At 40.7% G+C, this 12,304-nt stretch overlaps 1 protein-coding gene across 1 annotated transcript; it reads right to left on the bottom strand.

Moving 5' to 3' along the window:
- Window positions 1–11,163: 11,163 nt before the first annotated feature.
- Window positions 11,164–12,081, bottom strand: LOC118920739 (olfactory receptor 7D4-like). Its single transcript, XM_036902085.2, has one exon. The coding sequence runs from the start codon at window positions 12,067–12,069 to the stop codon at window positions 11,164–11,166; it is 906 nt and encodes a 301-aa protein (XP_036757980.2). The 5' UTR covers window positions 12,070–12,081.
- Between the last annotated feature and the right edge of the window lie 223 nt (window positions 12,082–12,304).

Below are 12,304 nucleotides of genomic sequence, written 5' to 3'. Positions count from 1 at the left end.
TGAGTGCTGTACACAATGAAGTGGTCAATATCTTCAAAATGTATGCCTACATCTATCCAACAAGAAAACACAGGTGGTTAGAGGAGGATTAAGTGTGAATCCTGTTGATCCACTTTTGGCCAGGTAGTAACCTGCAAAGTGTAGCCACTAGACTGCTCTGGCCTGGCTATCTGGGAAAAGACACATTATACCTCAGGAAGTTCAGGACAGTTTCTCTCCAATATGAATTCTTACATGTTTAATTAGGCTTGAGGAAACAGTGACGGCTTTTCCCCATTCCTTACATACACAGGGTTTCGCAACAGTATGGATTCACATGTGAACTTTCAGGTATGAAGAATATCAGAAAATCTTCCCACATTCCTTACATTTGTTACATTTATTAGCAGTGTGAGTTTGTACATGCAAAACAAGTCTTGAGGAGTGGACAGAAGCTCTCCCACATTCCTGTTGTTCTCAGAGTTCTTCTGCAGGGTGAGTTATCATTTGCTTCTGACAGTAAAACTCATTATCAAAGGCATTCCCCCCGCCAGTGCTTTCAAAGTGTTTCTCTTGAGTGCTAGTTTCCCAGCATACAATATTTGGAGTCAAGCTGACAATTTTTCCCTACTGATTTAAAGCAGAAAGGTTCTTTCCAATACAGGTTTTCTTCTTCAGAGAAAGGAAGTTTTCTCCACACTTATAATTATATGTGTTCTCACCATTTTGAGTGCTCCTCGGTGTCTTAAGGCATGACGGTTCACTGAAGTCTTTATTGCATTGCTCATAGCCATAGAGCTCCCATCCATTGTGGCTTCTTGCCTGTTGACGAACGGATGAATGATTCAAATTTCTCAAACTCATGAATTGATCCCACCCATTGTAAAATAAAAACATCATTATGATAATTATAATTTTGACCATTTCCATTACATTCATACATTTCCTGCCATGTTGATTTCTTTACAGCTGAGTGATGGAATCCTTTGGCCAGAATGATATGCTATCTACTGTGATCTGAAAAACATTGCTGCAGGGAGCCAAGATGGTGGAGTGAGAAGAGGAGCAGTAATCTCCTCCCAAAACCATATGTATTTTTGAAAATACAACAAAGACAACTCTTCCTAAAAGAGAGACCAGAAGACACAGGACAACATCCAGACCACATCCGCACCTGTGAGAACCCAGTGCCTCACAAAGGGGTTAAGATACAAGCCCCGGCCCGGCGGGACCAAAGCATCCCACACCTCAGATCTGGGTTTGAGGAGAGGAGTCAGAACGGGGAGGGACAGGCAGCCCAGGACTGCTAAATAGCCAGCCCAAGCCATCCGCACCGGACTTCAGACACAGTGCATGCATGGGGTCATAGATACTAGGGAAACAGGACAGTAAGAACTGTGAGCAGGACCCCGCAGACAGCGCCATGGGGAAAAAGAAAAGTGAGGGCTTTTTGGAAGTCTTAAAGGGACAGGGACCCCACCGCTGCACGGAAGTATCCTGGGTCATTTAGCCAAGCAGCAGGGAATCTGGGAACTCTGGGCACTCTAACCCCATGGGCAACAGGGAGCATGGAGGCCCCTCACGGAGATAAATGGCCTCCTGGCCATTCACCCTACAACATGGCTCCACCATATCGGCTCAGCAGTCTGAGGCAGACCACGCCCACAGCAACAGCGGAGATAAACTCCATACTGGCCAGGCAAGAATCAGAAGACCCGTCTGCGCACAGCTGCCCAGCACAAGCCACTAGAGGTCGCTGTTCTCCCAGGAGAGGAAGGCCACAAACAAACAAGAAGGGAAGTTCTTCCAACTGTCACTTGTGCAAGCTCTGCAAACTATCTCTATCACTACGAAAAGGCAAAATTTTAGGCAGACCAAGATAACAGAGACAACACCTGAAAAGGAGACAGACCTAACCAGTCTTCCAGAAAAAGAATTCAAAATAAAAAATGATAAACATGCTGAAGGAGATGCAGAGAAATATACAAGAGCTGTAGGATGAACTCCAGAGGGAGATTACAGACAGCCAGAAGGAGATTACAGAAGTGAAACAACCTCTTGAAGGATTTATAAGCAGAATGGATAAGATGAAAGAGGCCATTGATGGAACAGAAACCAGAGAACAGGAATGCATAGAAGCTGACACAGAGAGAGATAAAAGGATCTCCAGGAATGAAACAATATTAAGAGAACTGTGTGACCGATCCAAAAGGAACAATATCCGTATTATAGGGGTACCAGAAGAAGAAGAGAGAGAAAAAGGGGTACAAAGTGTCTTTGAAGAAATAATTGCTGAAAACTTTCCCAAACTGGGGGAGGAAATATTCGAAGAGACCATGGAAATACACAGAAATCCCAACAGACAGGACCCAAGGAGGACAACACCAAGACACATAATAATTAAAAAGGCAAAGATCAAGGACAAGGAAAGAATTTTAAAGGCATCCAGAGAGAAAAAGGTCATCTGTAAAGGAAAACCCATCAGACTATCATCAGACTTCTCAACAGAAACCTTACAGGCCAGAAGAGAATGGCATGATATATTTAATGTAATGAAACAGAAGGGCCTTGAACCAAGGATACTGTAACCAGCACGATTATCATTTAAATATGAAGGAGGGATTATACAATTCCCAGACAAGCAAAAGTTGAGGGAACTTGCCTCCCACAAACCACCTCTACAGGGTATTATAGAGGGACTGTTCTAGACGGGAGAACTCCTAATACTAAAAAGATGTCAACAGAGAAAATAAAATCACAGCAAAGAAAGCAAACCAACCAAATACTAACTAAAGGCAAAAACAAAATCAACTAGCCACTAAAACCAGTTAAGGGAAACACAAAAGAGCACAGAATAAAACAACCAACATATAAAGAATGGAGGAGGAGGAAAAAGAAGGGAGAGAAGAAAAGAATCTGCAGACAGTCTATATAACAGCTCAATAAGGGGGCTAAGTTAGGCAGTAAGATACTAAAGAAGCTAACCTTGAACCTTTGGTAACCACGAATCTAAAGCCTGCAATGGCAATAAGTATATATCTTTCAATAGTCGCCCTAAATGTAAATGGACTGAATACACCAATCAAAAGACACAGAGTAATAGAATGGATAATAAAGCAAGACACATCTATATGCTGCTTACAAGAAACTCACCTCAAACCCAAAGATATGCACAGACTAAAAGTAAGGGATGGAAAAACATATTTCAGGAAAACAACAGACAGAACAAAGCAGGGGTTGCAGTACTAGTATCGGATAAAATAGACTTCAAAACAAAGAAATTAACAAGAGATAAAGAAGGATATTACATAATGATAAAGGGCTCAGTCCGACAAGAGGATATAACCATTCTAAATATATATATGTACCCAACACAGGAGCACCAACATATGTGAAACAAATACTGACAGAACTAAAGGGGGAAATAGAATGCAATGCATTTATTTTAGGAGACTTCAACAAGCCACTCACCCCAAACAATAGATCACTGGGCAGAAAATAAGTAAGGACATGGAGGCACTGCACAACACACTAGAACAGATGGACCTAATAGACATCTATAGAACTCTACATCCAAAAGCAACAGGATATACATTCTTCTCAAGTGCACATGGAACATTCTCCAGAATAGACCACATACTAGCTCACAAGAACAGCCCCAGTAAATTCCAAAAGATTGAAATTCTACCAACCAACTTTTCAGACTGCAAAGGTATAAAACTAGAAATAAATTGTACAAAGAAAACAAAAAGGTTCACAAACACATGGAGGCTTAACAACATGCTCCTAAATAATCAAAAGATCAACAAACAAAACAAAATAGAGATCAAGGAAAACCTGGAAACAAATTACAACAACAACACAAAGCCCCAACTTCTGTGGGACGCAGCGAAAGCAGTCTTAAGAGGAAAGTATATAGGGATCCAGGCACACTTGAAGAAGGTAGAACAATCCCAAATGAACAGTCTAATATCACAATTATCCAAACAGGAAAAAGAAGAAAAAATGAGGCCTAAAGTCAGCAGACGGAGGGACATAATAAAGATCAGAGAAGAAATAAACAAAATTGAGAAGAGTGAAACAATAGAAAAAAATCAATGAAACCAAGAGCTGGTTCCTTGAGGAAATAAAAAAAATAGATAAGCCTATAGCCAAACTTATTATGAGAAAAAGAGACTCAACACACATCAACAGAATCAGAAATGAGAACGGAAAATTCACGACAGACTCCACAGAAATACAAAGAATTATTAAAGTCTACTATGAAAACCTATATGCCAACAAGGTGGAAAACCTAGAAGAAATGGACAACTTCCTAGAAAAATACAACCTTCCAAGACTGACCAAGGAAGAAACACAAACGTTAAACAAACCAATTATAAGCAAAGAAATTGAAGCAGTAATCACAAAACTACCCAAGAACAAAACCTCCGGGCCAGACGGATTTACCTCGAAATTTTATCAGACAGAGATAGAAGACATAATATCCATTCTCCTTAAAGTTTTCCAAAAAATAGAAGAGGAGGGAATACTCCCAAACTCATTCTATGAAGCCAACATCACCCTAATACCAAAACCAGGCAAAGACCCCACCAAAAAAAAAAATAATAGACCAATATCCCTGATGAATGTAGATGCAACAATACTCAATAAAATATTAGCAAACCGAATTCAAAAATATATCAAAAGGATAATACACCATGACCAAATGGGATTCAACCCAGGGATGCAAGAATGGTACAACATTCGAAAATCCATCAACATCATCCAGCACATCAACAAAAAGAAGGACAAAAACCACATGATCATCTCCATAGATGCTGAAAAAGCATTTGACAAAATTCAACATCCATTCATGATAAAAACTCTCAGCAAAATGGGTATAGAAGGCAAGTACCTCAACAAAATAACGGCCATATATGATAAACCCACAGTCAACATCATACTATACAACGAGAAGCTGAAAGCTTTTCCTCTGAGATCGGGAACAAGATAGGGATGCCCACTCTCTCCACTGATATTTAACATAGTACTGGAGGTCCTAGCCATGGCAATTAGACAAAACAAAGAAATACAGGGAATCCAGATTGGTAAAGAATAAGTTAACCTGTCACTATTTGCAGATGACATGATATTGTACACAAAAAACCCTAAAGACCCCACTCCAAAACTACTAGAACTGATTTCGAAATACAGCAAAGTTGCAGGATACAAAATTAACACACAGAAATCCGTGGCTTTCCTGTACACTAACAATGAACCAATAGAAAGAGAAATCAGGAAAGCAACTCCATTCACAATTGCATCAAAAAGAATAAAATACCTAGGAATAAACCTAACCAAAGAAGTGAAAGACCTATTCCCTGAAAACTACAAGACACTCTTAAGAGAAATTAAAGGGGACACTAACAAATGGAAACTCATCCCATGCTCTTGGATAGGAAGAATTAATATCATTTAAATGGCCATCCTGCCCAAAGTAATATACAGATTTGAGGCAATCCCTATCAAATTACCAGCAACATTCTTCAAAGAACTGGAACAAATCGTTCAAAAATTCATATGGAAACACCAAAGACGCTGAATAGCCAAAGCAATCCTGAGAAAGAAGAATAAACTGGGGATGATCTCACTGCCCAACTTCAAGCTCTACTACAAAGCTATAGTAATCAAGACAATTTGGTACTGGCACAAGAACAGAGCCACAGACCAGTGGAACAGATTAGAGACTACAGACATTAACCCAAACATATATGGCCAATTAATAGTTGATAAAGGAGCCATGGACATACAATGGAGAAATGACAGTCTCTTCAGCAGATGGTGCTGGGAAAACTGGACAGCTACATGTAAGAGAATGAAACTGGACCATTGTCTTACCCCATACACAAAAGTAAATTCGAAATTTATCAAAGACCTGAATGTAAGTCATGAAACCATAAAACTCTTAGAAAAAAACATAGGCAAAAACCTCTTAGACATAAACATGAGTGACCTCTTCTTGAACATATCTCCCCAGGCAAGGAAAACAAAAGCAAAAATGAACAAGTGGGACTATATTAAGCTGAAAAGCTTCTGTACAGCAAAATACACCATCAACAGAACAAAAAGGTACCCTACAGTATGGGAGAATACATTTGTAAATGACAGATCCGATAAAGGCTTGACATCCAAAATATATAAAGAGCTCACCCACCTCAACAAACAAAAAAACAAATAATCCATTTAAAAAATGGGCACAGGAACTGAACAGACAGTTCTCCAAAAAAGAAATTCAGATGGCCAACAGACACATAAAAAGGTGCTCAACATCACAAATTATCAAAAAAATGCAAATTAAAACAACAACAACATATCACCTCACACCAGTAAGGATGGCTACCATCCAAAAGACAAAAAACAACAAATGTTGGCGAGGTTGTGGAATAAGGGGAACCCTCCTACACTGCTGGTGGGAATGTAAATTAGGTCAACCATTGTGGAAAGCAGTATGGAGGTTCCTCAAAATGCTCAAAATAGACTTACCATTTGATCCAGGAATTCCACTCCTAGGAATGTACCCTAAGAATGCAGCACTCCAGTTCCAAAAAGACAGATGCACCCCTATGTTTATCGCAGCACTATTTACAATAGCCAAGAATTGGAAGCAACCTAAGTGTCCATCAGTAGATAAATGGATAAAGATGTGGTACATATACACAATGGAATATTATTCAGCCATAAGAAGAAAACAAATCCTACCATTTGCAACAACATGGATGGAGCTAGAGGGTATTATGCTCAGTGAAATAAGCCAAGCAGAGAAAGAGAAATACCAAATGATTTTACTCAACTGTGGAGTATAAGAACAAAGGAAAAACTGAAGGAACAGAACCGCAGCAGAATCACAGAACCCAACAGTGGACTAACAGGTACCAAAGGGAAAGGGACTGGGAAGGATGGGTGGGTATGGAGGGATAAGGGAGGAAGAAGAAAGGCGGTATTATGATTAGCCTGCATAATGGGGGGTGGGAGAAAGGGGAGGGCTGTACAACACAGAGAAGACATGTAGTGATTCTACAACATTTTGCTATTCTGACGGACAGTGACTGTAAAGGGGTTTGTGGGTGGGACCTGGTATAGGGGAGAGCCTAGTAAACATAATATTCTTCATGTAATTGTAGATTAATGATAACAAAAAAAAAAAGAAAGAAAAGGGGGATTACTCCCTGATAGGATAAAATAACTGCAAATCAACGATTAATGCATACTTTACATATCCTTAATTTTGATCTTTTAAAGGGTGTCAGATGACCAGCTATGGAAGTACATTTTTCTGATAATATTCCTTTCTCTTAAAAAAAAAGCAGTTCCTGTGTGGTGATCTCCAATAGGTTCTTCACAATGGTATAAAGGGAATATCAAAGTCTGGGCAAAAGGTTTGTTTGTGTTTATACAGAGGATCAAAGCCTAATTTGGCTACCCAGAAAACGAATTAAGATACGATATGAAGAACTCCCAACATCAACATTCTCTGGAAGAGTCATTCCAGAAGATGATCATGAAAAAACTTCAGCAAAGATCCTGGCCCTGTTGCAGTTGTAGCTGCATTCATCCCACCAGTTCCTGAACTTGCCATTGGAATGAAGAAAGAGATATCTAAGCTGGCCTGTCCATACAGTAAAACAGCAAATTTGACTGGATCTATAATGTCGGAACTCAACCAGGAACTAGGAGAAGTGCAAGTTGCAGTGCTCCAAAATCGTGCAACTATAGGCTATCTACTGTTAAAACATATGGGATGTGAACAGTTCCCAGGAATGTGTTGTTTTAATTTGTCTGATTTTTCTCAAACTATTCAAATTCAGTGAGACAATATCCATCATATCATTGATAAGTTTTCACAAATGCCTAGGCTGTCTAACTGGTTTTCTTGGTTTCACTGGATATGGCTGGTAATTGTAGGTCTGCTTTTGTTATGTAGCTGTATTCCTATTATGTTAATGTGTGTACGCAATTTAATTAGTAGTTTAAAACCTATACATGCTTATGTTACTCTACAAGAAGATATGTCTAAGAAATAATCAATCTTCCCATGTTTTCTTCCATCTGCTACTTCTATAGCTTTACTTCTTCCTTCCTAATTACAACCCTTTAGTAGAATTCATGCCTCATATCGAAAATTACAGAGTATCATAATTCTTCCAAGTGGTAAAGATACCTCAAGACAAATGCTGGGCATAGAAGCCACAGGGCATAAATCTGTAAAGAAGTAAAAAGCTAACCTTTTCAAAGAAAATTGCTTCTCTCTCACTTACCAAATTTACATTTCCCTGTATGGCCCCGGAAGATGACTGGTTAGCCAGAGACGGGTAAGATTCCTCAAGGGAGGAACAACCAAAGGCAGGCACAGTCACAGGGGGGCCATCAGGTGAGAAATTGGGGATCAACAGAGGTGAGGCTTAGAACCTCACCCCCTCTGTTTTGAAGAAATCTTCTGCATCCGTGGATGTTTTGAGGCACCTGTCTAGCTTGGATTAATACTTAGTCTATTGGCACACACCTGATCATCTACATTTGCCCTCTTACAGCACTAAATTATGTTTTCTACCTTTATCTTGCCTCTACCTACCACATCAGCATTTTATTTAAATAATAATAATAATAATAAGGGAGAAGTGTGGGATTCACATATAAATCAAGTATAAAAATCAAACGAAAAATCATATCTGACTTGATTGTTTATAGTTCATGATGCATGATCAAAACCGAAAGTTTCTGTGATATGACTGCCCTTGTACTGTTCACCATGTAAGAACTTGTTTGTTATGCTTCAGAAGATTGGAGACAGTTGAGAATTAGGCTTGGGGTTGATTAATGATTGTGCATTGAGTCCCCTATACAGAATTTTATTGTTGTTAACAATAATTTCATCAATAAATATGAGATATGCCCTCTCAAAAAATAAAAATAAAAATAAATAAATAAAATAAAAACATTTCTGTATTTTCATGGAGTTAGTTTAAAAACTCAATGTCTAGTTGTATATGTGGTAATGGGTACTTGTGGAAATTTTGAAGCTCTAAGTTTCAAGCTAGCTTTAAAAGATATCCCAAAATTCATTATATTCAAAATACATTTATACAAGACTGTCCCTCATGAAATAGAATTACATAGACAGAATGTCAATATTGTCGTGATTTACAAAGCCTGGTAAGGACAGATTAGGAATAAAGTTTTTATCTAAAAAAATCATTGCTGTATAATATCTTATAAAGATATAGAAAACACTGTCTGAAGGGAATCTCACGATCTTTCTCCATTATTTAGTGCTACTACCACTTTTCTGTTGTGGCTAAGCATACTTAATGCTACATTTACCATTTTAACCATGTTCAGGTGAACAGGTCTACTTATGTAGCATTAAGCACATTCACATTGTTGCCCAAACTTCATCACCATCCTCCTCCAGAACTGTTTCACTTTCTCATTTTGAAACTCTACCCACTAAACACTCATTCCCCATTTCTCCTCCTTCCAAATCCCTGCCAATCATGCACTGGAAAAAGTAAGTGACAGCTGGTGCTGACAACTGGTAGGCTGGTAAGTAACGGAGAGAGAGAGAAAGGACCCCATGGAATGTGGCAGAAATGCTGAGCTTCTAATACTCTATATGTCATTATGGACTATCAATAAATTTCCTCAAAAGCTCTATTCCTACAAGTGTGTAACTACCAGTACTGACGGCACCTCCTGAGAGTACCCTTCACCCAAAATAAAACACAGAGAATAAATCCTATTTTATCATATTCATTATTAAATGTTTTAGGATCTTGGAGCACATATTAAAATTGCAACGATGGGAAAAAGAAGTCTAATAAAACAATAGAGAGGATAGGAAGGAAGGAAAACTGGAGGGAAGAGGGAGAAGAGAAAACAAAGCAGAGGAAATGTGTTATCCTATGCAATATGTTATTAACACACACCTGAACAAACTGGCTTCCAAATCTATATTCCTACACTTGAAAATGAAAACCACATCACAGTTTTATGAACAGTAGATAGCAAAGTAAGGATTGTGTCAGGTTCCCAGGTTAGAATCCATTCCAGTCTCAATCTCTTCTCTGAAAAATGGGGCTAATAGCAAACAATATCTCAAAGTAATGTTGTAAGGATGACATAAAATTATACATTCGGGCAAAAAGAAACATCACGATACCATAAATTCTTTGGTTATGACTATTTTTCATTCCATTTCTTCCAGAGAAATACACAACCAAATAAAGGGAACTAACATGTGTCCCGACCCGCAGGACTATCAACGGGGGTCGACGACCTGGAGGAGAGAATGAAGGGGCAAGAGACACAAAGAACAGACAGCAAGACAGGATGTCTGATCAAGCTGACAAATTTTATTTTTCTCAGGCTCAATTTATATACGTTGTGACGAGAATATATGTAAAGAGGTGATTGGTTTTCAGTTGGCGCCGGTGGAAACCTGTAGAGAGGTGATTGGGCTTCAGGTGGCGCCGGCGGGAACCGAGGACCCGGAAGAGAAGCAAGAAGTTCAACATTTTGTGGGCAGGGGCCCTTGGGAGGGAGGTTTAAGGGTGGGGTTTTCCCGTGGGGCAGCGGGTGTTCTTGAGAAGCAGGGTGTTGGCAGGGTTAGAAGGCCAGTGGAAAGAACAGAGGAGGAAATATTGCTTACAAACTTGACCGCAAGATTTATATTTGTTTGGCTAGGAGAGCAGCTTTGCTTTTTCTAGGATACTGCAGAAATGATTGCTGTTGTCTTAAGACTTACATAACTGGTATTGCTTAAAGTCCATAGGCTCGCTCCCAACAAACATGAATATTTGGGGGATAATTTTTCGGGAAACCATGTGAGCACTTGATAGAAGTGCTTCCTATCTAATGCAGGGAGTCTGACGAATGGCTGTAAGCTGAACAAGGAGAGAGGTTTATGGTAAACAAACATGGAAGAACAGGAAACAATCCCAGAGGGAGTGACTGAGGATAACTAAGATAAAAACAAATAATGGCAAAGCCATAGGTGCAGTGGGAATGGAAGAAACGGAGCACGTCTGTCAGGAGAGGAAAACAACCAGAATATTGACATTTGTGACATTTGCGTTTGGGCTCAAAATGTCCACTTTTGAACCAATTGACCCACTACAGACAAGAGGATGTTCCGCTGAGAAACATTCACAGGGCCCCCTTCACGTCCCTGTTCTGCAGGGTGTAGAAGAAGGGGTTCAGCATGGGAGTGACCACTGTGTACATAACTGAGGCAGTCGAGCTCCACTGGGGATAATGGGTCACAGCAACGCTGAGGTACACCCCCAGGTCTGTCCCATAGAACAAGGAGACCACAGACAGGTGAGACCCACAGGTGGAAAATGCTTTACACCTGCCCTCAGTGGAGGCCATCCTCACTATGGAGGAGACTATCTGAGAGTAAGAGAACAGGACTCCGGTGAGAGGAAACACACCCAGCAGAGCCGTGGCCACATACAAGACGATGTCATTGATGAGGGCGTCAGAGCAGGCCGCCGTGAGAACCTGCCCCAGCTCACAGAAGAAGTGCGGGATCTCAGTGCCTGCACAGAAGGTCAGCCGCAGCATCAGTAGAATATGAAGCAGGGAGACACAGAAAACGGGGAACCAACACGCAAGGACCAGGAGCCCACAGAGCCGGGGGTTCATGACGGCCGTGTAGTGCAGGGGGTAGCAGATGGCCATGTACCGGTCATAGGCCATCACGGTCAGGAGGAAGTCATCTAGCCCTGCAAAAACCATAAAGAAATACACCTGCGTGAGGCAGTCTACGTAGGAGATGTCTTTGCTCTGTGTCTGGATGTTCACCAGCATCTTGGGGATGGTGGTGGAGGTGAAGCAGATGTCCACAAAGGACAGCTGGGACAGGAAGAAGTACATGGGGGTGTGTAGGTGGGGGTCGGAGCCGACGGCCAGGATGATGAGCAGGTTCCCCAGGACGGTGACCAGGTACATGGACAGGAAGAGGCCAAAGAGGACAGGCTGCAGTGCCGGATCCTCTGCGAGGCCCAGGAGGAGGAGCTGGGGTACTTCTGTGCTGTTTCCTGCTTCCATGGAGGTGGGGTGCCGGCTGGGAAAGGAGGGAAAGACAACGTTCCGTGAACAGCCCGCGGGCACCTCAGCAGCCATCAGCCCAGGACACCACCTGCTCATGGACATCCTCCACCCTCTATTGGACCAACAGCCAGTAATTCACTCAGGCATATGGTAGGCCCATTTTATAAGTAAATTCTCAGCTTACATAAAATTTAGCAGAAGTCTCTTATCTAGAACTCAGTGGTCCTAATAC

This window comes from Manis pentadactyla, chromosome 12 (genome assembly GCF_030020395.1).
Source record: "Manis pentadactyla isolate mManPen7 chromosome 12, mManPen7.hap1, whole genome shotgun sequence".
Taxonomy (NCBI): domain Eukaryota; kingdom Metazoa; phylum Chordata; class Mammalia; order Pholidota; family Manidae; genus Manis; species Manis pentadactyla.
This window is presented reverse-complemented; position numbering and strand designations above follow the sequence as displayed.

Bases quoted from the DNA above. Each gene is read 5' to 3' on its own strand.
- LOC118920739 (XM_036902085.2), bottom strand. From the start codon at position 12,069: ATGGAAGCAGGAAACAGCACAGAAGTACCCCAGCTCCTCCTCCTGGGC.